Below are 27,221 nucleotides of genomic sequence, written 5' to 3' on the forward strand. Positions count from 1 at the left end.
CTTCTGAAGACATGGCTTTAACCACTAGGGTAATATGTTTTCCTTTGTAATTTCTTGAGCTGCAAAGGTCTGATCACCATTCACTTGTAAGAACCAACAGAGCTGAGATATTTTTCAAAAAATCTTTGTTTTTGTTCAGCCGAAGAAAGGAAGTCATACATACACATCTGGGATGGCAAGAGGGTAAACGATGAGAGAATTTTCAGTTTTGGGTGAACTATTTCTTTAATATTAAATTTCCCCGCCCATGTGGCCTTTATTAAATCAGCAGAAAAGTTGGTTCAAAAGCAGAGGAAGGTATTTCACAAGATTTTCTTTTCTTTCGAATAACATGCATGGATGAATTGTGATCAATAAGATCAGATAAAAGTCTGTGTGGCTTTAAGACTTAACCTTTCCATCCAAAACAGCAAGCGTTCATCTTTGAAATGCATACATTCATCATTTAATGCATACATTCACCTCTGTCTCCTGCCGTGTTGCCTGCCAGTATGATACAGGTATGCAAATATAACGTTAAAACAATGCATTAAAACAAATGAAGGTGAAGTAAAGCCAACGTGTCCATCAGATCCAAGGGCTTGCTATGGCTCTGTGTTTGGAAGAGCTCAGCTACTGTCTCCTGCCTACTGTTCACCCCCTCTGACCAAACAGCATGTGTCTTCTAGCATGGCTTCTCATATCAGGCTAACTGCACTGACTGATCCTGTTCATCTCTCAAATCTGACAGTTTCAATGAAACAGCTTCAGTTTAACAATACCTTCTTACCCTGATGCTGATAATAAAGCCTACATTATACAGTATATCCTAATTACCATATGCAAATATATCAGCATATTGACTCAAATATAACCTATTGACATAATCCATCTTTTCTTTCCTTTTGGAGTGGGTTTTGACATTTTTCCAAACCCTGCACAAAATTTAAATGCATTTGGCATTCATATGCTGATGAATCGATGCCCTTGTGTGTCGTTTTTATTGCCACCTCAGCACAGTGTGTCATTAGAAACAATTAACGGCAGCCAGAAAACAAATTTATCAGTGTCACTGCTCAATTGTTGTGGCCCTTGTACCTCATTTACTAACACTGAAGATGTTCCTTTGTAAATTGAAAAATGAATGCATGCTCTAAAATATGTTTCCCTGTTGATTTCTGTATTTAATTTGATATTTTTTTCTTCTCTGATCTCCCCTACTTTGTTTTTTGTTTTTCTTCCTTTTTTAAATTCAAACAATTGCCACCTAACATTCTCATTTCACCCCAAATATCACTTATTCCTTTCCTCTCCTCTCCTTCCCCTTTCCTTTTCATTTTACTTTCCCTTCCCTGTTTTCCCTTCTTTTCCTTTCCGTTTCCTTTTCCCCCTCTCCTTTCTCATTTTTCCTTTCTTTTTCCACTTTCCTTGCCTTTCATGTCCCTTTCTTGTTTTCCCTTTTCCCTTAATTTCCTTTTTCTTCTTTTTCCTTTTTTCTAATTTTCCCTTCTCTCTTATCCATTTCTTTCTTCTCTTTTCCTTTTCCTTTATTTTCCCTTCTCTCTTCTACATTTCTTTCCTCCCCTTTTCTTCTCTTTTCCTTTCCTCCCCTTTTCTTCTCTTTTCCTTTCCCTTCATTTCCTTTATTTTCCCTTCTCTCTTCTCCATTTCTTTCCTCCCCTTTTCTTTCTTCTCTTCTCTTCTCCTTTCCATTAATTTCCTTTATTTTCCCTTCTCTCTTCTCCATTTCTTTCCTCCCCTTTTATTTTTTTTATTTTTCTTTTGCCCTTGTCCCTTCCCTTTCCATTTATTTTTCATTCCCATAATTTCCCCATTGCATTACAACTTCCTGCCTTTTTATATCCCTACATCTTTGGTTCCTTTTCATCCTTTTACTTTCCCCTACTCCTAATGCTCTTTTCCATTATGTGTCCCGTCACATCTCCATCCTCCCTCTCGGCTCCTTTTCTGCCCCTTCCCCCTCTCCTCCATCCGCATATCCTCTGTGTGTCATCGTCCTCCCCTCTCCCTCCTCCCAGAGGCCATGCCAGTTGGGGGCAGTGGTGGTCTGCGGGGTTCAGTGAGAGGTTCGGGGGGTTCCTTCAGCATGCACTCCCTCCTGCAGTCCTACAGCAGTGCTCTGCGCAGACCACGCAGCCTGGGCCGCAGTCTCAGCTCCTATCTCAACCACACCACACACCTCGGTACAAGCACGCATGCACACAGAGGGAGAAAGTGTGACTTTATGTGTGTGAGGTTGCACAATAGGGATGGGAATAGTAAGGAATTGAACAATTCTGGATCTGATTCTACTAAAGGATTTCAGTTTAGGTAGTGATTCTTTCTGCCTCAGAATACTGAAAGGTATGTAAAGCAATTCTTATTGCATTCTAGAGACTGGCCCATATTTATTAAATTTTTGACCAATACAGTATCTAGTGTCTAATATGCAGAACCGATTTGTAATTGTTTAATTTATATTCCATTTTGGGAATATCAGCAAAAAATCTTTCTATCTCCATTTCATTCACTACCCTCAAAAGACTGTCATCAAATAAAAACATTTTTAAATTCAGACAAAAAATTTGTTTTGGAGGAATGTTATATCCACTACATCTGAGAAGTGGCATATATTCTACAAAAAGGTGTGTTTAATCTGTCTTTCCCAGACATTCCAGAACAGTAAACAGAACAGAACATCATGCAAATCATTTGGCTATAGTATTTTTTTTATATATATTTTATTTTTTAAATGGAAATCCTTTGAAAAAGAACTGCTTCTCGTTTCCCAAAACTATTTCACAGCCTCTGCTCTCATATAATACCGCATAGACATTTACATAATTATACACATATAGACAGGCTGTGTGTGTGTGTGTGTGTGTGTGTGTGTGTTTTAGAGAGAGAGAGCGGGTAGGAGATTGTGTTATGGGGGATGGGGGCAGTGAGTGAATAAATGAGAGAGGAATATAATGACTTCTATTTTTTTTTCCCCTTTTGTGTGGGAATGGGATGGATCTCCTTTCAGAGCTGCTAAGTAGTTCCTCACATGGTATCAGCAGTAGTGTGGTTTGATTCTGCAGGTCATATAAAACCATCAGATGAGAGAGATAAATGTGTAAGAGATACATATTGGAAGAGTTGCAGGCTCACAGATTATATATCATCTTTGTGTTTTAAAATAGAATGATAGATGGATGTAGTAACATCTTATTTGATTTATTAGGCAAACTGGAGTCAACATAGCATGCCAGAGGTTACTAATGTCTGTCTGTTTGTGTGTGTGTGTGGGTGGGTGTAAATGCAGAGATTGTCCATGAAGATGTAAAGATGGGTTCTGACGGAGAAAGTGATCAGGTTTCGGCCACGTCTTCCGAGGAGGTGCACAGCCCCGTCCGAGTTCGTCTGAGAAACAACCCCGGCCGCAAGATTTCCACAGAGGTACTTTTATGTTCCTCTTGCCTTGTAGCCTGCCTTTCTATTTTTAGATCGGGACACTACATAATAAATGAGATGTAGGAAAACAAAAACATCCATACAGGAGTGCTTGCTCTTTGTGACAGTTGTTTTGTTGTGTTTATTTGAATTAAATCATTTACAACACAATAACCATTCGTTTGTTTTGTTTTTTTTGCTGTTGAAGATGCATCAGTTGCGCTAATGATGCGTTGTGGGTACTGAAAATGCTGTGCTGTATGGTACCCATCAGTTAGATACAGTAGCTAGCCTGAGGGCCAAATGTGTTATTACTGCTAAGGAGTGTAACAGAACCTTTAGGCCTTAACTAATAATGATTTCCCCTCCTCCTTTCCCAGGACATAAATAAGCGTCTGTCTCTGCCAGCTGATATAAGACTTCCTGATGGCTACCTGGAGAAATTTAACCTCAACAGTCCACTGTTTGACAAACCGCTCAGCCGAAGATTACGCCGAGTATCGCTGGTAATGCCTCTCCCTTGTGATTCATTGGTTTTGCCTCTTAATTGACCATCTCTTTTTGTCTTTCTCTCTCCATTGCTCTCTTTACACATGGTTTGGCCTCATCCTCTTTTTCTACCATTTGTTGTTTCTCCTATATGTCTTGCCACCAGTTCTATTGCTCAGTCTCTCGTTCTCTCTCTGTCTTTGAGTGTCTTTGCTCTTCCCCTTCACTTGTCTTATTTGTTCAGGGTCATGTTATCAGAGGTTTTAAACCATAACAAATATTAATATTTAGAATGATATATACTGTATATTAATATATATATATACACACACACTTATATATATGTATTCATTTTTTATTTCAATTAACATATTCATTAAATTAATAATATATTGCTATTAATTAGTAATAATAATACAATGTATTTAAAATTATTAAGATCTAAAGTTATATTCAGTACAACAAATTCTACCAATATGTATAAATACTTTACAGTTTAAATAATATAGCATTATAGATTTTCCTTGCACAATTTATGTTCCGCATAATGAGAATTGTGCTTAATTGTCATAATAATGTTTCAAATTTGTTTAATGGTTTAAAAAAAAAATAGGCTTCTTTATCTATATGCAAAATATATTTTGTTTTTATTTTTAATTCGGGTAGTGAAAAATGACCCAAACATGTTCTTGACAGGCTTTTTGTTCTCACTAAAATATTGAAAATAATAAAACAACTTTGTCTACCCTTGAAATGAAAAGCCCAGATCATGTTTACTTAGTGCAGCTGAAAGGCGCTTGCTTTGTGATGCATTTAAACACATGATTTGTTACGCTTCGATTGTTTCCAATTTATTTTGGGGGAAGGATATTTTAGCTCATGGGTTACATAAACCTGTGACCGGAAAACACTACATAACCTTCTGAAAATAGGGGTAGTGTAATTTGTGTATATTTTAATGAGTTCACGTGAATGCCTTTGAAATGTTCTACCATGTATGCTTTTGTTAAGGGTAATTTAATTGTCCCTTTTCAGGAGTTTGTTGTGACAGTTTTTGTCCTTGTGTGTTTGCAGTCTGAGATTGGATTTGGGAAGCTGGAGACTTATGTGAAACTGGATAAATTGGGGGAGGTAACTTCAAAGTCAATTCTTCCTTTATGTATTAGCTGTTTCAGAACTATAGTGAGCTGTCTTTCTAAATCATATTTTATGACATCATAGTTTGCGTTCTTGTCTATATTCTTGTATTTTATTTATTTTTTTACTATTTTATCCAATATATATGTATTGTATATTTTCATGCTTATTGATTAGATTATTATGTAATTACCTTGTTATTACCATGAAGACGTCAAACACTTATTGGATTTAATTGTGAGATGAGTCTCCTGTTCACTAGGGGGGGCGTGGGTAGCTCAGCATGTAAAGACGTTGACTACCACACCTGGAGTTGCAAGTTCGAATCCAGGGAGAGCTGATTGACTCAGTCAGGTCTCCTAAGCAAACAAATTGGCCCAGTCGCTAGGGTGGGTAGTCACGTTGGGTTAACCTCCTCATGTTTGCAATAATGTGGTTCTTGCTCTCGGTGGGTCGTGTGGTAAGCTGTAGGTGGATGCTGTGGAGAATAGCATGAGCATCCACACACGCTAGGTCTCAGCTCTAATGCGCTCAACAAGCCACGTGATAAGATACGTGGATTGACGGTTTCAGACATGGTGATACTCAGATTCGTCCTCCACCACCCGGATTGAGGCGAGTCACTACGCCACCCCGAGGCCCTAGAGCGCATTGGGAATTGGACATGCCATATTGGGGAGAAAGAGGGAGGAGAAAAAAAAAGGCTCCTGTTCACTGCATGAACTAGTGTGCTTTATGGAGTTTCTGCCTTATGTAGGGCATTCCAAATCAGTAATTTTTGAGGTTACATTTCATTAAGGATGTTGCCTTTAAATAGGCAGGAGACAGCAATGCAGCTCATTGGTTTTTGAACAGAGTCCTTATGTTTTCCTAGAAATGTTTCCTTGAAATATTTTTGGTTAAAATAAATGTTTATCTCAGGTTTGTGTGTTTACATATTTGCCTCATCCTCTCTTTCTCACAGAAGACATTAGTGATAATTTCTTTTTGTGTAATGTTCTATGTCTCTCTGTCAGGGCACCTATGCTACGGTATATAAGGGCCGCAGTAAGTTGACCGATAACTTGGTGGCCCTGAAGGAGATCCGTTTAGAGCATGAAGAAGGAGCCCCATGCACTGCCATTAGAGAAGGTGAGTTCCGAGCCTGCTGTAGTGGATCAGCAATAAAATTAGATCACCAAACTACTGTCCCAAATCTCTCACATGCTTGTGCAGCCGCAGTCTATATGCAGTGAATTCAGTACCAATGGAGTTAGCTTGATTAATCAGCTGCTTAAAGGGGCCATAGATTGAAATGCAGGATTTCTTTTACTGTTTTAATGTACAATGTAGACATTTTCTAACGTTCACAACACAAAGCTTCCTCTCCAGTCCACCCAGACCATATATTAAAACTCAGCTGCAAAAACGGCTTATTTAGAAATCCTTGTGGTCAGGGGCGGACCGGGATTAAAGAGTGGCCCTTGACTTTCTGGCCCAGAGTGGCCCACTACACCCGGCACACATCACACCACACCATAACGCACCGGCTCATTTATTTCATTTTCTGGCTCAATTTCCAGTTTCAAACATTCTGTTCCTAAGACCATTTTATCGGTTGATAGGACTAATCATTTGTACAGTTCCAGTTAGAAGTTTGGACACATCAGGCTGAATGAATGTTTCTCTTGATCTGACAGACCTTAATAATCTAAAGGCTTAAACACTTGAAATAAGTCTTGTTATTTGTGCCTGTGGACTGCCGAGTGAAGGAAAAGCAGCCATGAAACAAGTGCTTTTTTTTTTATCCATGAAAAATGATTTGAGGAATTACTCCCACAGCACTATTTGAAAGTATCTACAACAGAATAGACAGAAAGAATGGATCAATAGCACTATATGTATGAACTAGGAGTTGGGCGTGAAAGGCGGTGTGTTTTTAGTAATGCAATTGAGTGGACCAAACCCCCTCCCCTAAAGTGGGGAGAGAATGTGAGAATTAAACAAGATTCAATATTATCATTACCAGGGCCGGCCCTTGGGTTTGTGGGGCCCTAGGCAAAGTCATGTCAACGGGCCACACCGGTGGGAAAATTGTCATAACTTTAAAACATCTGTAGAACCAAATTTTCTTAACTTTAAAACATCTATAGTAGTACTAAAAATAAGCACTTCATAGCACAGACAAACAACATATCTGAGAAAATGTTTCCCCCAAAAGGTAGATGTTTGTACATGAATGTACAAGGGAAAGTGTGTAATTTAGGTGTGTAAATGCAATTCAGCAATTTTTCACCATTTTCTTTAAAGCTGAAGTATCTAATTCCTGCAACATTAGCACCAACAAGCAGAATTGCAAAAATAAACTTTGTTTTCAAAACAGCTTTCTGAATACACCCATCTTCCGTTGGTCAAGCAAAGATGTAGTCCCACCCCGAACTCATGCCATTGGTTGTGTAATGTTGTTGGGGCGGGTCACCAAAACAAACAAAGACATTGTAAATGTGCCACAGAAAGACGTACCTATGATTTTGATAATCTTTCAATGTTTTTTTTTATAGAAGTGCAAATAAACCAAATAGTGCAAATAGTGTCTCAGTTGATAAGAGGTCATGGAAACGTATATTTACGTTTAAAGTATAATAAGTATAGCAATTACAGTCATATATGTTGTTTAAAATAGTTAGATGAAGTATGTCATACCGCAGGACACTGCTGACAATGCTTTAAATGTAAATTACCCACATAACTATGTGTAAATGTTCATTTACTGCAAAACAATCAATGAAAACAGAAAGATGGCCAGAATATGTGCAAAAGTGAATGTTAAAACTCCAGTTAAAATCAGGTAGCAATGTTGCAAAAACACCTCACATATATATAAAAACAAACAAATACATTGCATCTTTATATCGGCAGTGTCTGAAGTCCATCCACAGATTGAGAGAACGTGAAAAGCCCTATGCTTTGACAAAGGAAGCCTCTATGACTCAAAAAACCCACAAAGTATTATTTTTCATGACTTATTTTCTGCTTTTCTGTCTGTTTTCTGTGATAAGAAGCTGTGCTCCCGTTCCCCGTAATGCTTTGCTTTATGAATCAATTATGCAAATGACTGAAGAACTGCTCATAGCTTTACTGTTTGCTGATTTAATTTACGCTGCTGTTATTGTATTTGTTGTAAAAAAGTCAATAATTTTTGTAAGTCAATTTGAAAATAAAAGTAATTGATTTTAACAATGTCATTATATGTTTATTGATCATTTGTTTATAAATGGGGTTCTTGCAGGCATGTTGTTGCCCTAGGCGGCCACCTAGATTAGGCTACATTGCCTTGCGGCCCACCGGGAAAGCTCCTGGTCCTCCCGATGGCCAGTCCCCCCTGCTTAAAGTTATGACCAACCACATATTAAATATTCAATCATTTATCCTGCCCTTATGGACAACAGTGTGAACTATGCCGAGATGCAATGGTTTGCCAATCATAAAGCTGTCTTAACGGTGCAGTAGAAAAAAACAGCTTGTTTAATTCCGAGTGTCAAACATTTGGTAAAATAAATAAGTGATTTTGGTGAAAGATACTTTGACCATTATAAGTGGACTTATAATGTTAGTCGACATATGTGGACATTCGTTAGTGCTAGAAAAGTATAGAATATGGTCCCCTTAAAAGTCAGACCAGCTACAGCTTTTTATTTCATAACTGTCTCCGTAATTCATTCATTTCTATTGATTTTTATTGAAATGAATGTGATTGCAAAATGTTTCTTTCCTCTAGTTTATGGTTTTCCAGTGTTTTTGCAGTCGATCTTGCTTTAGACATGGTCCTTGTGATTTTGTCCTTCTCGTTCATAACATGCACAGAATGTTATGTTGAGCTCCAGAGGTCACTTGTTAAGGGAATGATTCATCTCCTTCTGTCTCTGTAGTGTCTCTGTTGAAGGACCTGAAACATGCCAACATTGTGACTCTTCATGACATCATCCACACTCAGAAGTCTCTTACTCTTGTGTTTGAGTACCTGGTGAGTCTCAGATGTGCAGTAGAGGCATTTACTGTAAACTTTCACTGTACCCATGATTTCATACACAATCAGTCATCTACACACCAGTGTTGAGAAACCTAGTTTTAAACTAGCTTGCCAAACTAAAAACTAAGCTATGCTTTAAAGCTTAAAACTAAGCTTTAAAACAAAATAAAAGCTATTTCTTCCATTAGTTTTTTTCCTAACTGGTGGTGTGACAAGCACAGGACATGTTGTTGATATTTAACTTGGAGAGCCCTGCCTTCCATGCAATCTCATTGGTCCAAAATATTGCTTTGTATAACTGTTAAATATCAAATATGTTTTAATTGGCTGTGAATGTGTAGCGTCACAACATGTTCACATTCAGTGTGGACAGACACACATTGCACCTGGTTAGGACAATGTGTAACACTGTTCTTGCACGCACACACACACACACACAAACACACACATATTCTTCTGCATACAGTCCTTCAAGTTTCAGTGAATGATTTAATTCAATTGTATCATCTCCAGCTCTGCAGTCTTTTCTTTTGTTTTATTTGATCTTTTCTCAAATGTTCCTATAAATATAGGTACATTTTCTTTCTTCTTCATCCATTTCTTCCCTCCATTTTTCTAGGATAAAGACCTGAAACAGTACCTAGACGACTGTGGGAACTGCATTCATATGCACAATGTCAGGGTACGGCCTCTTTGAAAAATGTCTTTCATTCTGATCGTTTCTGTGTGGCAATGAGAGATGTTATTCTTACGCATCTGTGTTTGTGTCTCTCTCATAGCTCTTCCTGTTTCAGCTGTTGCGAGGTCTGAACTACTGTCACAGACGCAAAGTACTTCACAGAGACCTCAAGCCTCAAAATCTCCTGATCAACGATCGCGGGGAGCTGAAACTGGCCGACTTTGGTCTGTAACAAGCAAAGGCTCTGTTCAGGATTGCATACTGACATACTACTCTTACTATTTCTGCATTATGTAGTATATTACACAGTAATTTTCTGTATGCACCTAATACCCGGATGACCTGCTACATTTACCAAAATGTGTGCAGTATACAACGGGTCATAATGCGCCGAGTATCGTAACCCTCAATGACCACGTTTACATGGACACCAGAAAGCCATTTATTGCGAGAAAGCTGCTTAAAGCTCAAAATCGGTGTTTGTGTTTATATGAGCTGTGTTAGCGGCTTTCTCTTTACTCCCGTATATATGCTGCTCCCTCAGTAAGCAGCTTTCTCCACAACAGCGTAATTTCCCAGTGAGTAAATAACAAACATGGGATCCAAGGAAGCCTTCACAATTTTATCCTCAGATGCTTCGCTTTATTTTGCGATAATCCAAGTTGTATTTCCTTTTGCGACCTGCAGCGGAATTGTGCTACAAAATGGGGTTTCCATCTTAGGTAAAACTCTGGAATTCCCCCAATGCAAGTGCATATACGTGAACGTGAGGGACAGGTCGATATTTTACATTGGTGTATAAATGGTTATTGTGTATTTGCTTTTCCCGCTGTCCTCTCAGAAATGTTTTAATGCTTTCTGCTGTGCTGACTTGTTGTTGGGCTTCATCCTATGATGTTTGTTATCCGGTCTGTTCCATGCTCATGCACACACCTAAAAAACCTGTAACAATGTCGCTTATGTGTTTACATGGCCACAATAAGAAGCGTTTTCTGGGAGAATCCTGGATGAGTTAAACAGCTTTATCTTAAAGGGATAGTTCACCCAAAACAAAAAATGATGTCATCATTTACTCACCCTCATGCCATTCCAGATGTGTATGACTTTCTTTCTTCAGCATAACACAAACAAAGATTTTTAGAAAAATATCTCAGATCTATTGGTCCATACAATCAAGCAAACATAAAAGTAATCCAGTGACTCCAAGCAATATAATAGGTGTGGGTGAGAAACAATATTTAAATATTTTTTTTACTCTAAATCTCCATTTTCACATTCAGATGAGAAAGTGAAACTAAACGGTCACCACATGTGACTTTCAGATGTAAAAGTGAAAGTGGAGATTTAGAGTAAAACATTTAAAATGAGTAAAACTATCTGTTTCTCACCCGCAACTACCATTTCACTTCTGAAGATATGGATTTAACCACTGGAGTCATGTGGATTACTTCTCTGTTTCCTTTAAGTGATTTTTGGAGTTACAAAAATCTGATCATCATTCACTTGTATATTGAGATATTCTTCTAAAAATCTTTGTTTGGGTTCTGCTGAAGAAAGTAAGTCATACACATCTGGTTTGGCATGAGTGTGAGTAAATGATGAGAGTATTTTAATTTCTTTAATCATGTATGGAAATCTGTTGTTTAACATTTAGAATGCTTCTTTTTGCTAAAACCCTGGAAAAAGTGAATTTCTTAGGTGCATGTAAACGTGGTCAATGCGATGTGCGCCACCTAACCTTCCATTAACATTTGCGACAGACTGAAGACATATTTACACAAAATTTGACTGAAAAAACAATATTGCTGTTTTTATTCTCCTAGATGCCACTGGCGTGCAAAATTAGGTCATGTGTTAACAATATTACTTACAGTACCACTGTTTAAAGTGTTTATTGTGAAATAATGTCTCGCAATGCTAAAAAAAAACTTAATAGCAGTCATTCAGTATACTGTGTATGCTGCACAGTATTCAGCAAGCTAGTATTCCATTCTGAACATTGCCAAGTATGCTTCTGATCAAGTATATTGTATTAGTTGATGAATGTTTCACAAATGAATCCCTCCTTTTACTGTCTTCTAAAGGAGTTTTACATTGTGTGAAAGGTGTAAACTGTACAAATTGTTGTTAATGTTGGGTTTTTAATTGACCTGCAGGTCTGGCACGTGCAAAGTCGATTCCCACCAAGACCTACTCCAATGAGGTGGTGACCCTTTGGTACCGCCCCCCTGACATCTTATTGGGTAGCACAGACTATTCCACTCAGATTGACATGTGGTGAGCTCCCACCTCCCTTTCCACTAATGTACCTTAATGTACATACTAAAAAATGTATGAAGGGGCATTTATTTTAAATGAAGTTAGCACAGGCACACTTTAAAGCAAATCATTACACAAAATGTTAGGTTTAAAATGACAAAACAATAGATTTACATTAGTCAACATTAGTGGGATATGTTCATTATGAATGTGATGAACTACACCTATGGTTACTCTGCTTGGACACCTTTGTGAGCTTGAGGTGAACTGACTTCGTACATCCACTAAAAATGGGGGTGAATTTATTGATTTTTAATGTGTGTCTGTCTTTGTAGGGGTGTTGGCTGTATCTTCTACGAGATGTCGACAGGCCGGCCCTTGTTCCCAGGCTCCACAGTTGAGGAGGAGCTGCACTTTATCTTCAAACTGCTTGGTAGCACTCACTCCTCCTCTCACACTCTACTCTTTTTGGCTCTAGATCTGACAGTTTACCTCTGTGTTTGTCACTGTGATATTAATAAACCCTTCTGCGCCTTTTCATAGGTACGCCCACAGACGAGACCTGGCCCGGAATAACCTCCAACGAGGAATTCATCTCCTATAACTACCCCCGTTACCGCGCCGACTGTCTCCATAACCACACTCCACGGTAGCAACAGCTGTCCGCTAGGCCTAATGCCCGAAACCATCTCTGTTCCTGTCGTAAAAAAAAAAAGAAAAAGTGATGCGTTCATTTAACAACTTTGTCATTTTCTCTCTTACAGATTGGACAATGATGGAGTCGAGCTTCTGTCTAAACTGCTGCAGGTGATCTGCATATTATACAAATAGGAGTGTTAATATATCACTGTTCCCTTTATAGAGTTCAGTTCTCTGGTTATCTCTGTCAAAGACAGAGGATCATCTATTTGGTTGTATCTGTGTGTATGTACAGAGATAACTTATACTGCTCACATTTACCCAACAGATATTCCTTGAAGTTAACATGAAATCAGATTTCACTCTTTTTGCTTTCTTAATATACTTTCCGGGTCTAATTTTGCACCATGCATCAGTGCATCTAATTATAAAGAAACAAACATTTGTCTTTATAATCTTTCATCAACTGAAGCAGCTTTCTTTTTTATGTTGCCATCTCCTATGCTGAGCGAGCTATTGGTCGATTTTAACAGCCAATTTGCTACTTAGGCATTGTTTCGGCTACTGTTTTCTAAAATCTTGCTAACAGTGAATGCAGTAATTTGATTGTGGTTAACGCTACGGTTATAAAGAATACAACAATTGAAGCAAATAACAGTAGGTTTGAAGAAGCAGTGATACCACTGGGAAATGTCGAGGTGCTCTTGCCCCTAACCTTTCATTTTTGATCATGAACATCCTGTTTCACTCAAAAACGTTGAATTACAAAAATGGGAAAATTGGAAGAGAATGTCATTTCATGTTGTCTTAAATTCTGGAGTAAGCATACACAAGATAAAAGTACACAATAAGAGTTGTGATTGTTCATTAGTTGGGTGTGTCCCCGCTTGACTAACGCTGGTCTGTCTTTCAGTTTGAGGGGAAAAAACGCATCTCGGCAGAGGAAGCCATGAAAAACCCATACTTCCACTGCCTGGGCGAAAGAATTCTCAAACTGCCTGACAGTGAGTTCATACACACACACACACACACACACACACACACACACACACACACATATTTTTCCACTACTAAAGAAAATTACAATGCCACATAGCAGATGCATACACACAAACACATACCTTCACATTGACAGATCTTTTGAAGGTGCCAGGTAGTTATCTCGCACTTACACCCACTATTCTAGCTTGAAAAATATTTAAATACTTCCAGCCTCTATGTGCTGGTCTGTATTTTTTACTGTTCAAATCGGAACCATATGTAAATCAAATTACACACATACTCTGACCTTTTATGTTGTAGCACATCACATATTTCTGTTCATCGCCTTAACGTAACTGTTAAAATCTTCTCTGCCAGCTACATCAATATTTGCACTTCAAGATATTCTGCTGGAGAAGGAGCCAGGAATGAGGACAAGCTCGCTGTCAGAATCAGGTAAAACGACTACATAACTGACCAATGATTGATGATGATAGTTGTCAGCTTCATCCGTCAGTGTGCCGTGCACTTGTGGCCCTCTGTTTACTGCAGCATGTCAACTGGAATTATTCTCAGACAGTCATAATTTATCTCATGAAACCTCTCCAGTATCTGAACATGTCCAGATCATATTTTACTCCAAATTCAATAGAGAAAAGACATAGGAGCTTAATTTTTGGAATTGTTACATAATTTTTCATGGCAATTAAAGGGATAGTTCACCCAAAAATGAAAATTCTCATATCATTTACTCACCCTAATACCATCCCAGATGTTTATGACTTACTTTCTTCTGCAGAACACAAAAGACTATTTTTCTGAAAAATATCTCCACTCTGTAGGACCTTACAATGCATGTGAATGTTGATCAGACCTTTGTAGCTCCAAAAATCACATAATGTAAACATAAAAATAATCCATATGACTCCAGTGGTTAAATCTATATCTTCAGAAGCGATATTACAGGTGTAGGTGAAAAACAGAACAATATTTAAGTTTTTTAAATATCCACTTTCACATTCACTTTCAGATGTGAATGTAAAACTAAACAGGCACCACATGTGACTTTCAGATAGTGAAAGTGGAGATTTAGAGTTAAAAAAAAAAAAAGGGCTTAACTTTTGATCTGTTTCTCACCTACTGTGTCTTCTAAACATCTTCGTTTGTGTTCTGCAGAAGAAAGAAAGTCAAACATCTGGGATGGCATGAGGGTGAGTAATTGATGGGAGAATTTTCATTTTTGGGTGAACTAGTCCTTTAAGTACATCAACCACCACCCCCATCTCAAGTCTCATTTCTCAGGGTTCCCACGTGTCCTGGAAAATCTGGAATTTTGCAATGCAGTTTACCAGCCATGGAAAATTAGAAAAATACCTAAATATCCTGGAAAATGTTTTAGTATAATAAAACTGACTGTCGCGCTAACAAGTTTTTATTACATATACAAAAAGTGCTAACGATCGGGACTCAGAATAGGAGTCAAATGCACAAATAATTTCTGTCATATACTTTCTCTGCTCATCTGCTGTCATCTCTGCTTTGCTCAGACTAAATAGTTTAAGTATTGATGTACTACAAAATAAAATAAAAAAAATCATTCCAGCATTGCTGTTGTGTTAACCACAAAAACATTTGTGTTATAAAATTTAGAGAGTGTTGGGACCACAGAAATTCACACCTTACATTGGTAGCAGGGTGATTCGGCCTTCACACCACAGGATGTGAATTAATTTAATAATGAATCATTGATCGGAGTCTTCTTATACGGCAGTTACCACATATAATATATAGAAAACATGGATGGAATCACGTAATCTAGTCATAAACATGACATTACCTATAAAACGAAGAATGTCATGGAATTACATATTTGGATGAAAATGAATGCACAATTAATCAAATTAAAATTGCTTTATGTCCTAGTGTGATAATTAAACTGCAAAAGTCTGATTTAATTGAATAAATATATAATCTGAAAGTGATGTGCGCTTCAAATTGAATGTGTGAAGCCGGCCACTCATGCACTGAAAACACCTCATCATGTGCGCTCTTGTGTGAGATGCCCGAGAGCAGAGCACTCTGTGGTGTGCAGCGCCTGCCGACTATGTATACATTCAATTAAATCACAGTTTTACAGGGATTAATAATCACGCCGGGCATGTAGTCTGTATCCAGACTTTTCACTCTCATCATAAAGTCTGGTCCAAAATACAGCTTAATCTGACCCATTTAGACAGGAAGAATCAGTCTGACTTGCATGTTATGTGACCATCCACAGTTTATTCTTGTAAAGTTTAGTGACGGGTACTCGAAAACTAGTTCTAAGCAGCCTTAGAACTTAATAACACAACTTTGTTGCCAGGCAAACAGATAAAAACCTATACACTCTGATTCTCGTATATTGCGTACAACCAGATTTCAGCCAGTTCTGCGCACAGTATGCGTCAGATGGTCTGTGGGTGTGCCGTCTGCGCAGTTATACCCATACCACCTTCTCAGTAAGACTCATCTTAATCCTCCTGAATATTATTCATATTCAACATATGAGAGATGAACTCTATTGCTCATCATGATTTTCTCTGCGCTCTAGTAATGCTCACATTGCGCATCGTCTATCTAAATAGTTTTTCTCCCCTCTGTATGTTTCTTCATGTCTCCTTGCGATAATTAAAGGAAAATTCTGTCATTGTGTATGTTGTTCCAAAACCTGTATGACTTTCTTTCAGCAGTGGAACACACAAGGGAATTTAGGGTACAATGTTAGGATCTGACAGCCTCAGTCACCATTCACTTTTATTGCAAAACAGTTAAAAGGGTATGGTTAGAAAGGCACAGCTATAATGATGACGACAACAAGTTAGACGTTCTTAGAAGGACGTTCTTGTTAAGATCCATATATTATTCAGGTCATTCAGTGCTAACTTTGTTCTCTACTGTCTCTCCCACTCCCTCTCTTTTCTCTACCTGCCTATTTGTATGTGCTTTTTGTATTTTTCCACACGCTTTTCAATTTATACCACTGCATTCCAGAGCTTTTGCAAAGATGTCTAAGGTTCCGGCACACCTTAGGTACATATTTGTCACCCTCTGCTCATGGCAGGAAGTCACAAATAACAAAACTGCATTTCTTAACCCTGAGATTCCTGATTGTATGTGATTTACTGCCCAGTTTTACCCTGTATGAATTACACAACCACATCATATTCACTCAAACATATAATTAATTATATATATATATATATATATATATATATATATACATGCATATATATATATATACATAAGCAAATGAAAGAATTTTGCATGCTAAAATAAGATATGGACATTTGGCAGTACCTCACACCAGCAGACTTGAATCACATCATCAATACACACAATACATTGACAAATCAACTTCATCCACCCACTTGTTTGAATTTTTATTTGTTCATTATGCTGAAATGGATTTCCCTCATCTGTCACCAACTCCCCTTTTGTGTATGTTATAATCAGCACATCACAATTAAAATGTGCATATGAATATCCACTTTCCCCTTTGACAATCTGCATGAAGTGCATGTGAAAGCCTGGGTTGCCAGGTTATTTTTGAACAAATGGTTACAACAATTGCCAAAAAGTTTTGCAAGTTTTTTTTGTTTTTCTTTTTGTGCGTGTTACGTTACATAATCAGGAAACATTTATATTTACTGACATCTAACCTCATTAAACATCTATTTTCATAAACGGGTTAGAATAACATAATCTGTCCATGATGCTTTGTTTGAAAAGACCCACCATTTTCAACTAAGACCTGATATGTTTTCAGTTCATGAAATGATTAAGCTGTCTGGCCAGAGCTCATGATTATTTAAAGTTTTTACACTGCACATAAATTGGTACTAAATCTGAATATTAATCCATAAGCTTAACTTCATTTACCTCTTCAACTGCCAAATTTCTATGTACTCTTAAGCCCAAAGTATACTTCAATTTTGACACAAAAGCTCAGTCTCTGCGTACATTCGGATACAAGCTGGTCAAAGTATACTCCATCTGACTGTTCATGCATACACAGGCGTTTGGCACATGCGTGCTACGACTGTACGAGACACCAGACCATTTCTCTTCAGGAGTTTAGACCTATAAAGATGTCTTTTATAGTCCTTCACACTCCGAGATATACAAATGCAGGTATCTCCTGACCTCACACACGCTCTTGATGTGCACATCCACTGTTGACTTTTTTACCTTGATCTCTTGTTGTTTATTGGCGATTACATTTTCTTTTAGAGCATCTTCGTGACAACAATGGCTCAAATGTGAGCCACCTTTTGGACACGCTAATTAGGGCAAATAATTCCAGGCGCATGTGCATTCTGCTTGTTCAAAGACACGCTGGTAGAAAAATTGGGCTGTGCGCATTCAGTGCTGGAGCACTCCACTGATGACTGTCTGACTGAAGTATACATTGGACTTTAAGTACTACACTACCCATAATCTTAAAGCAAGATCCAGCAATCAGAGATGTCATTGTTACAGTGAAAATGGGGAATCACAGCAAGCAGGGTTGTGGAGAGTTTTTTTTTTTTTGTCCACCAGCAAAAAGGTCATATTAGCGAGCTAGCTTTGTATCTGAATTTAATAGAAGTTTATAGTGTTTTCCAGAGCCTGATCTCATGAAAAGTACAACAAAAAAAAGGGACTGTGACGACAATTTTGCAAAATGATATTACATGGTTCATTATATGTATCTTGGCACTTTCGAGGTGAAATGTCCACTTTGTGGAGCTAATAGCAAGTTAAATGTTCTACCAAACAGATGAGGTTCTTAAGGTTCATGATCTATCGAGTTTTAAATCAGCAAAACCTCCCTACCCTAAACCTTAAACCTAACCGATTGTGTCAGAAAAGCAAATATGAGATGTAAAATGCAAATATTGAGGCAACCACGTAATTTTGGGGTGCTTCTATGATACTTTTAGCTCACGGTTAGAATCAGCGGGACTCGTACCCCCATCCTTTGTATTGCATATGCAACACTTTATCAGTTGAGCTACCACGCAATTTGATTGGGCTCAAACAAAGCTTGTAAATGTAGTTGGTTATCTGGTAGGGACAGTAAAATGTATCACTTTTATGTCAGGCGCTATAGTAAAAGTGTTTATATGTCATAAGATATCATTGTGTGAGGTTCAGAGTGAAAAGTAAATGTTTATGAACTGATTATCTGACGTCAATAAAAGTAATTGTTGTTGTAGTGTCTGTAATGTTTATTTCACCAGGAAACCGAGCCACCAAAAATAATTTTGCAAAAATGTAGGTAAAATAATATGATTCTATGAGACTAGGTAGGTAAACTCAGTCTGATTCTATACTTCATAATGATATATTGGATGAGAAGATTAAGCTTTCAGTTCATTAATTTCCTCATAAAATAAGTTTTACTTAATATCAAATCTTGTAGAGTTGTGATTCGTCTTTGAGAATCCAAGCATTTAAAAATAAAGTGGGTGATAACTATTCGCCTCTGTTAAGGGTCAAGTAGGCAATGTGCTAAAAACAGACTCTTCTGTCTGCCTGCTACGCATTTAAACAGTAAAACGAGTGTTGAAGTCGTAAAATAACAACTAAGAAGCATTATGAAGAGGAGAAATATGGGTCATTTATCTGAAATGACTCCCAGAAGGCAGGGTTGACCTCGCATTTGAAATGAGCCCACTAGTTTTGGTTTAACTCTGCCACACATGTTGCCTGGTCTTTCACTGAGCTTGACGTCAAAGAAAGTTCAAGATTACTGCGTGGAGTGTGTTGGGCAAATTTGAGTCAGTATCACCCCCGCAGTGGAACACTAATGCTAATGTGGCCTTTTTAGCCCACAGCTATCATGAAAGCAGAAACTAAGGAGAATTGCTCCCTGTGTAAAAACCCCATTCCCTTGTCAAATAAGAAAACAACCCAGGCTTCTTTAGACACTAGACTGAGCATGCATAACTGCCAGTGTGGGTGGGTGTGTTTGTGTTTGGATGCAAGTTGACGTGTGTTCGTGTGGCTTTCGATTTGATAACCTTACCCACTGATCATGCCCAGTTCTCTTAATGAAGGGAGCGCTGATTTTTCTCTTTCTTCCCCTCTCGTGAGCCTTTATACCCGACTTATTCGCCCCAGTCCATTTTATTTATTTTATTTTTTTTTTGTAAATTGTGCACTGTGCAGCATGCAACATTTGGGGCGCTTGCACACTAGAGAAAAATCTGATGGATTGGGCGTGCAAGAAGCATTTTGAGTAAAAATGGGACACTGGTCGACTAATTGTCACATCCACATGTGGTTGATTTGTTAGGTTGTCTAGTTCATCTAGATTTTTGTCGTTTGCTCATCGAAATTCATAACCTTTAAATCCCCACCATTATATTCATACACATGCAGACGGACATGTTTGGTTGTTGAGTTATGGCTTTTTTTTTTCTCTCTCTTTAGTATCATCTATAGAGGCAAAAATGTACTTTGCACAAAATGATCGATTTCGTGTCATCACAGTACATGCTGACCGTCCACATGACCATAGTTTTTAATGACGTGCAGCCAGTCTGTGTCTTTGGACGTCATCAGTGCATGTGACTGCCATTGACTGTGATAAAAGTATCACAAAGCAGTTACACTGCACATGCATCGAATGCGTCCGTAAGGGCTCATGTTTACAAGAGTATACTTTAAAAGTCTGAGCCTTGGATTGTGTGCAAGACAGAGTAAAGTACAAACAAAGTATACCCTAGCCTGAAGGTCTGAAATATACTTAGGTTTTTAAAGTGGCTGCCATTTATAATGTTTATTTAGTGTGATTAATTACATAAAAATAATGCACTAAACATTTATGCAATTACTCATGTCACTGGACCGTAATAAGGAATATTTCTGCCTTCTGAGCAATTCAAACTTGAAGTACAACCTGTTTTAAGCAGGGGTCATTAAGCAAAACTCCAGCTGTGTAGGCGACGTGCCACTCTACAGACAATAAATCCTTACTCAGGCTTGATTGACACTAGCGAAAGCACAAGGCGATTTCTCATATACCACTATATACTATAAATATATATATATATATAAATATAATATATTATAAATATAGATTATACTAATTATATAAATATAACTATTTAGAATTATTTATTCATTACATATTAAATTATTATTATTTGAGGGCCTTTCTCAGCAAATATTTTATATATGCAATTAATTCAATTAATTATTCCGCATATCATGTAATTATTTTTTTTTAAAATTTTAACTGTTTAACAGCCCTAGTTCTTACATGGATGCTTGCAAATGTATAGTCAAATGCTCTAGTTTTTCAAAGTATACTCTGTTTGACCATGCAACTGTACAAAGGCCGTCGATGCATGTGCACTACAGCTGCTAAGTGATACTGGACTATTTCTCTTCAGGAGTTTAAACCCATAAAGATGACTCGGACTCGAGTTATACAAATGCAGGTATCTCCTAAAATCCTCACAAATGAGCTCTTGATATGCACATCCACTATTGTTGTTTCAGTCTTTGTCTTCTGTTCATCAACGTTTACATTGTCTTGCATTACTTTGTGAAAGCAGTGGCCCACCTTGTGGACCCACTAACAGTGCACAAGCACATACTGTGCAAACAGAGTTTGCATGGTTAGAAAAATCAGGCTTTACACCTCAGGCGTAAGACGCTGTCGTTAAAAATAGCTCAGTTTTTAAAAATACGACTTGAAACCCCTGCGTACAGCCGTGGCCAAATGTATTGGCAGTGACATAAATTGTGTTTTACAAAGTTTGCTGCTTCAGTATTTGTAGATCATTTTTTCAAATGTTTCTATAGTATACTGGAAAACAATGATAAGCATTTCATGAGTTTTAAAAGCTTTTATTAGCAAAAACATTCAATATGCAAAGAGTCAATATTTACAGTGTTGACCCTTGTTCTTCATAACCTCTGCAATTCGCTCTGGCATGCTGGACATCAGATTCTGGGCCAAATCCTGACTGATGGCGATCCATTCTTGCCTTATTAGTGCTTTGAGTTGATCACAATGTGATTTGTGAGCTTCTGCTTGTTCACTCACCTTTTGAGGATTGACCATATGATCTCTATGGGATTAAGATCCAGGGAGTTGCCTGCAAATGGTTCTTTCAGGTGCAATGTTCTTTGCAGCAATTTCCTTGCATGTGAGGACATTTTGATGCAAAGCGATGATGGCTGCACGTCTTTCTTTAGAGATAACCATTGCTAACAAGAACACAATGATTGGAAGCTCTCCTTCCCTCCTTTTATAGCAGTCAGTATGCTCTTGTAATTCAATCAGAATGATAGAGTGATTTCACCTGACTAGTACTCGTTCACATTTTCCTAGGTGCTGATTATATGATAAGTGAAATTATGTTAGCTGGTCATTTTGTGCCAGGACCAATAAATAGTGAAATTTGGTTGTTTTTTTGGCTAATAAAGCTTTTTGCAATTATTTAAAATGCATCTGATCACTCTGCACAATAATCTTGTAACAATGTGAATCAACACCACAACAACTGAAGCAGAAACCTTTGCGAAACACAAAATGTATGTCACTGCCAATACTTTTGACCAAGGCTGTACTGTTCTGTTGTGCTACGTCCAGCTGTTTTTTAATGCAAGAACATGTTTTATGGAAAGGCCTCCTAAATAATGTGTCTGATCAGGGTTAGCAGAAGCCTACTTATGCAAGGCTTCCTAAAGACCTATTATTCGACTGGTTGTTCAGACAACCCACTGACAACATAAAAATATGTAGTTTGGAATATGTGAATACAGCAAATTGGATTTCGAAAAGCACTGGTGTATTCCCTCCACGTCCTTTTGACGCACCATCCACAATCAGCAGATTTGAAGTGTTTTCTGACGTAAAGTGGTACACTCTAGTGTGTAAGCGCCGTTATCCATTGAACGCTGCCCTACACCTAAGTAAATTCCTCTTTTTCTTTTTCCTCAGTCAACAGCATATCTCAACGACAGAGCCTGCTCTTCTGAGGGCATATTGGGTGGCTCGGGACGGGCAGAAGAAAGATATACGGCAGGACGCATTGAGACATTTCCTGTTGTGAAGATGAAGGGATATCTCTTTTTTTCATTTCTGTGACTCATTGCTAGTCCTGTGGCATTATGTGTGTAGAATGGGTCACTAGCTGTTTACATGGAGATGCAGAGGACGATATCGTCATGTTTGTTTGATTTGTGGACTTGATTTCTGTTTCAAATGATGATGCACTCCCCTTACTCCCATGTTCTTCCTGTTCACAGTACCTTCTCAACACTGATTTGTCAATCAAACCACTGTAATCAACAAATCAGATGTATGTTATTGGCTATCAGATGACCTGCTTGGGTTTCAAGTGCACAAGCTCTGCATCCGTTCCCTAAAACAAATGTTTTTTTGCAATACTTTTGAACTGTAATCTATGTAGAAGACCATTTTATGAAGGAATGTCACTTAGAGCACGAATACTGTTAAAATCAGTCAACAACAAGCCAAGACAATGAAGGTGATCAATCCAGTCTTCCAGAATAATAGTCCCCTTCATTATTGTAATCAGCCCTCCTGTCCAAAGACTAACATTTAGTACTATGCCAACATAGTGATTCTGTGATCATCAACAATAATCTATGTTATTTGTATTCATCAGAACATTGAAGTTAAGCTGTATGTCAGTCTTGCTTCAATCGACCATGCTCCTAATGATTTCATTTCTGTTTCTGTTTGCAAAATCATTTCACCTTCAGTTGTTTACATTATTATTATTGTCTTTGCCATGCAATACATTTTTATAATCTAGAAAATGGTTTCACCAAAGACCCCACATCTCCTCTTTCTCTCCCACTTGCTTTGACCTGGATTGAGCTTCCAATTATCATCATGTTGAAGTTGAACCCTCTCATAACCCACTGAAGATTCATCAGCTACACTGTGTCAAGAACAAACATTGGCAAGGATTTTCTGCGTAAAGCAAGAAAGCCTCCTCTATTCTCATTTTCTGACTCGGATACAGAGTTTATGCCATATTGATAATATCTCCATTACTGCGGCACTCTAGCCGAATTCTATGGTGGTTCTGTCAGTGAGCTCATAATGGGATGCCCGGGCATGAGTGGAGAACGGGTTGGCTCAGGTTTCTGTCACTCTGCAGAACAGCTGAGTGCGGCAGATAATGTTTCACATTTCGCCCCGGTTGTTCATTCTCCGCAGGTTTTGGAGTGCATCGGTGTCGCTTAACGCTCTGCAAATCCATCTCTGGCATGTACACACCAAGGCCTCTATCGTCTACCGTTCCACAAATGTGATTATTGGGTGAATCCCTCAAAAACATGTCTGGGTTCTATTTCAGCTTAAAATAAGAAATTATATTTTGCTTAAAGAAAGTTATGTATGTTTTTAGGACCATTTAGAACCTTGTTTTCATAACAACTAAGAAATGGGACATTTTAGTTTGCGTATTTTTAGAAATTACAATGTTTAATTATGTATACTTCAATTTAAAGTATATATACATATGGTAGTATTAGTTGTTCTCCCTTTAATATATGCTGAGGAAAATACATTAATAAATGCTACACTAAGAATTTAAAGTAATATAAAATCATAAAAAAATAAAAATCCAGTGTAGAAATTTGATTTCCTAGAATTTGCGAAATTATCATAAAAATAATGTAACAATGAAATTTTAAAAATGATATTAAAAAAAATATTAATGGTTCTAAAATATGATTCTAAAATATTATTAATTTTCTTTATGCAAAATGTAAATGTTTTTCCTTTAGATTTTGAGATAAAATATGACCGATTTTATGACATGATTTCTTGAGATTCACCCTGTTAGAACTGAACTTATTCAGTTTCCATCAATGTTATTGAATGGATGATATGTTTAGTAAATATTCAGGTTTTTATTATTGTTGTTATTTCAAGCAATCTCACAAAAACCTGTAAAGAACACGTGGGCCATATTTCAACCCAAAAACTTAATTTTTATTTTGCTTAAAGAAAATGATTTTCAGGGCCGTTCATATTTTTGCATTGTTACATTTATTTTCATGACAATTAAGCACATTTTTCTAAATTGTAATTATGGTGATTCCAAAAAATTTATGTGATATGAAAAAAACATTTGCACTGTATTATAATTTGTATTTTAATATGTATTGCATTTAAATATATATATTTAGTATATTTAAACCAATTACTGTTTAAATGAGATTCACGGTCAAGAAAGAGAACTACAAAAGTATGCCGAAGATATTGAGAAGTTGGGATGGAAATGTATTTAGTTGTCATGAAAATAATGCCCTTAAAAAAGTTTTATAAAAAGGATAAATTTTCCTGATGCAAAATATAATATTTTTATTTGTATTTATTTTTGTTGGATGAAAAATTGCATGTTTTCATTTCACTCTTTTAAAGATTTAAAAACCAATGTGATTACAACCTGTTCTCAATTTCCATCAGTTTCACTGAATGGATATTTTTAGTAAGTTTTTGTTTTTGAGGCAATCACAAAACTTTAGTCTTCTGGTGATATATTGTGATTTTTCTTCCTCCCTGCTTGAGTATACCTGTGTGTGTATGAGACAGATTCTCTCATTGAGGGAAATGCAGACTTGCATGGCAGTGTTTTATAGTTTAAGACTGTGATACATTGTAAATAGCCTTAGAATTATTATTTTTTTGCAAATCAGAGTGGAGAGTGCAATGAAATATCCTCCTAACATGGTATAATTTTTAAAAGAATATAATTTTTGTTGTACTAGTCTTTGATTACATTGTTATTGTGTTCTAATTTTTTATGAGATGTAGTAACCAACAGATGTTACTACCATAGGAGACTTCTGTGGTGTAGATATTTGGTTTTGATGTTTGTTAGTTCATAAGAATGAAATGGCTCGTCTAATTTAAAGCTTTCATCTGGAATGTGGACAGATTGATGTGAAAGGGCTTTAATGGCTGAATGTGGTTGTAGCTGGCTGTTCATTACTGCGCAATAATTGCAAACATATACGCAATAATTTTTTTTTTTACACCTATCCCATTTTCAGATATAGCTTCGAAATTAATTTCTGGAAAAAGTGCATACAGATATATATATATATATATATCAAATATCACCAGAAATTGTCCAGCAAAACACATGGCTGTATTATTGCCCATTTTATGTGGAATCTAATAAGTGTGATTTTGATATGATTGTGGGTGAAATGCTTTTCTAAATAGAGACATTCTGAGCCAATATAGATGTCATACATTTTTCCGTATGGGTAAACAATTTTGGTGTTTCTTTTGTAGAATCCAAATGTTTGGAATGGGCATTTAACTGCTAAAAGAACCTTGATAATTTATCAGTACAGTATTATTATCTATTCATAATTTATTTTGCAATTGCACACAACAAGAGCCCAATGTTTCTGGATTTACAGCTATTTAACTGGTGTTTTCAGGTTGGGATTTTTCCATAAGTAAAGGCAAGAGAAAGATGCATTTAGATGTTATACAGTACAAATATCTTAAAAGCAGTAAACACATGAAGCAATACTCAATGTAAATGCATATTTCTTTTCTTATGGATCTTTAATGCAGGAAATCCTCTCAGATGGCCATAGTATATTTTATGATTGACAATAAGTTGAAATAATTATGCATATATGAATGCTCCCTCCTATATAAGCTTAGGGGTGTTAACCCAAATAATAATTGTATATGGTTTGGTGCAATGATAGAAATCTCCTTTACTATCTTATATATATATATATATATATATATATATATATATATATATATATATATATATAAATCTTAAGATTTACGCATTTCAATTTCATAACAAAATAATGTGTTAGATTGATTACCAAAATGTAATTAATCAAATTTTAATTATTCATGATATTTTCTTATTAAATATTACTCAATTAAATTTGATGGAATATTGTTATGAAATTGAAATGTGTAAATCTTAATTTTTTAGTGTTCACCAAAGGATATGTGGTTCAGGAATATGTGGGGTTTAGTATGTTGAAATGGAAAATCTCTGTACCAGTAATTACAAAGGACTAGACAATGCAGAAAAATGGCTGACTGTTAATTCCCGTGCGATGGGGAAAAAAAGTGTCTGAGGTTGTTCCTGGCCTGGCTAGTCAGCCTTACAGGCTCTGTCTGGTTAGGATTAGGGATGAGGGTGGGTTTATGGCATCTGCTGCCTGCCAGGAACAAAGCCAGGCACCTTTGTACAATAAGTATTAACTCTTGATGCATGCATAATTGCTGAACTAATTTACAACAAACTTGTTACATCTCTGTCAATTATAAACCAGGAAGTTGACTCAGATTACTGGCACAAACAAGCTGTAACATACTCAGATTGAGAAGAACAAATGTGAATAATATTTCCAGGCAGTATATTTATTGTCCCAAACAAACTTAAGTTATTATTATTAACAATAATAATATACTTCTTTATTATTAATCTGTTTAATAAGAAAAACGTATATATTTAAATGTAATAGGTATATTCAGTTTACATGTACAATGCATTATTAAAACAATTCCCAGTTCTTATATGAATCTACAAATCCACAATTGTG

The 27,221-nt window shown here is 36.9% G+C and overlaps 1 protein-coding gene across 2 annotated transcripts in view; it reads left to right on the forward strand.

The window, feature by feature from the left end:
- The window catches only part of LOC127631032 (cyclin-dependent kinase 16-like), a 42,797-nt gene extending 16,444 nt beyond the window's left edge, over positions 1-26,353 (forward strand). The window contains exons 3-17 of one of the 2 annotated variants that reach the window (XM_052108977.1): positions 2,019-2,183; positions 3,287-3,420; positions 3,795-3,920; positions 4,978-5,034; positions 6,057-6,171; positions 8,949-9,043; positions 9,669-9,731; positions 9,829-9,952; positions 11,885-12,005; positions 12,323-12,420; positions 12,531-12,636; positions 12,752-12,794; positions 13,540-13,630; positions 13,986-14,063; positions 22,588-26,353. In XM_052108977.1, coding sequence (XP_051964937.1) covers positions 2,019-2,183; positions 3,287-3,420; positions 3,795-3,920; positions 4,978-5,034; positions 6,057-6,171; positions 8,949-9,043; positions 9,669-9,731; positions 9,829-9,952; positions 11,885-12,005; positions 12,323-12,420; positions 12,531-12,636; positions 12,752-12,794; positions 13,540-13,630; positions 13,986-14,063; positions 22,588-22,625 — 1,454 coding nt within the window. In that variant the 3' untranslated portion in view covers positions 22,626-26,353. The remainder of the gene's footprint in view (positions 1-2,018; positions 2,184-3,286; positions 3,421-3,794; positions 3,921-4,977; positions 5,035-6,056; positions 6,172-8,948; positions 9,044-9,668; positions 9,732-9,828; positions 9,953-11,884; positions 12,006-12,322; positions 12,421-12,530; positions 12,637-12,751; positions 12,795-13,539; positions 13,631-13,985; positions 14,064-22,587) is intronic. The other variant, XM_052108978.1, reaches the window with a different exon arrangement.
- The last annotated feature ends 868 nt before the right edge of the window (positions 26,354-27,221 follow it).

The sequence above is a fragment of the Xyrauchen texanus genome, chromosome 37 (genome assembly GCF_025860055.1).
Source record: "Xyrauchen texanus isolate HMW12.3.18 chromosome 37, RBS_HiC_50CHRs, whole genome shotgun sequence".
Classification (NCBI taxonomy): Eukaryota; Metazoa; Chordata; class Actinopteri; order Cypriniformes; family Catostomidae; genus Xyrauchen; species Xyrauchen texanus.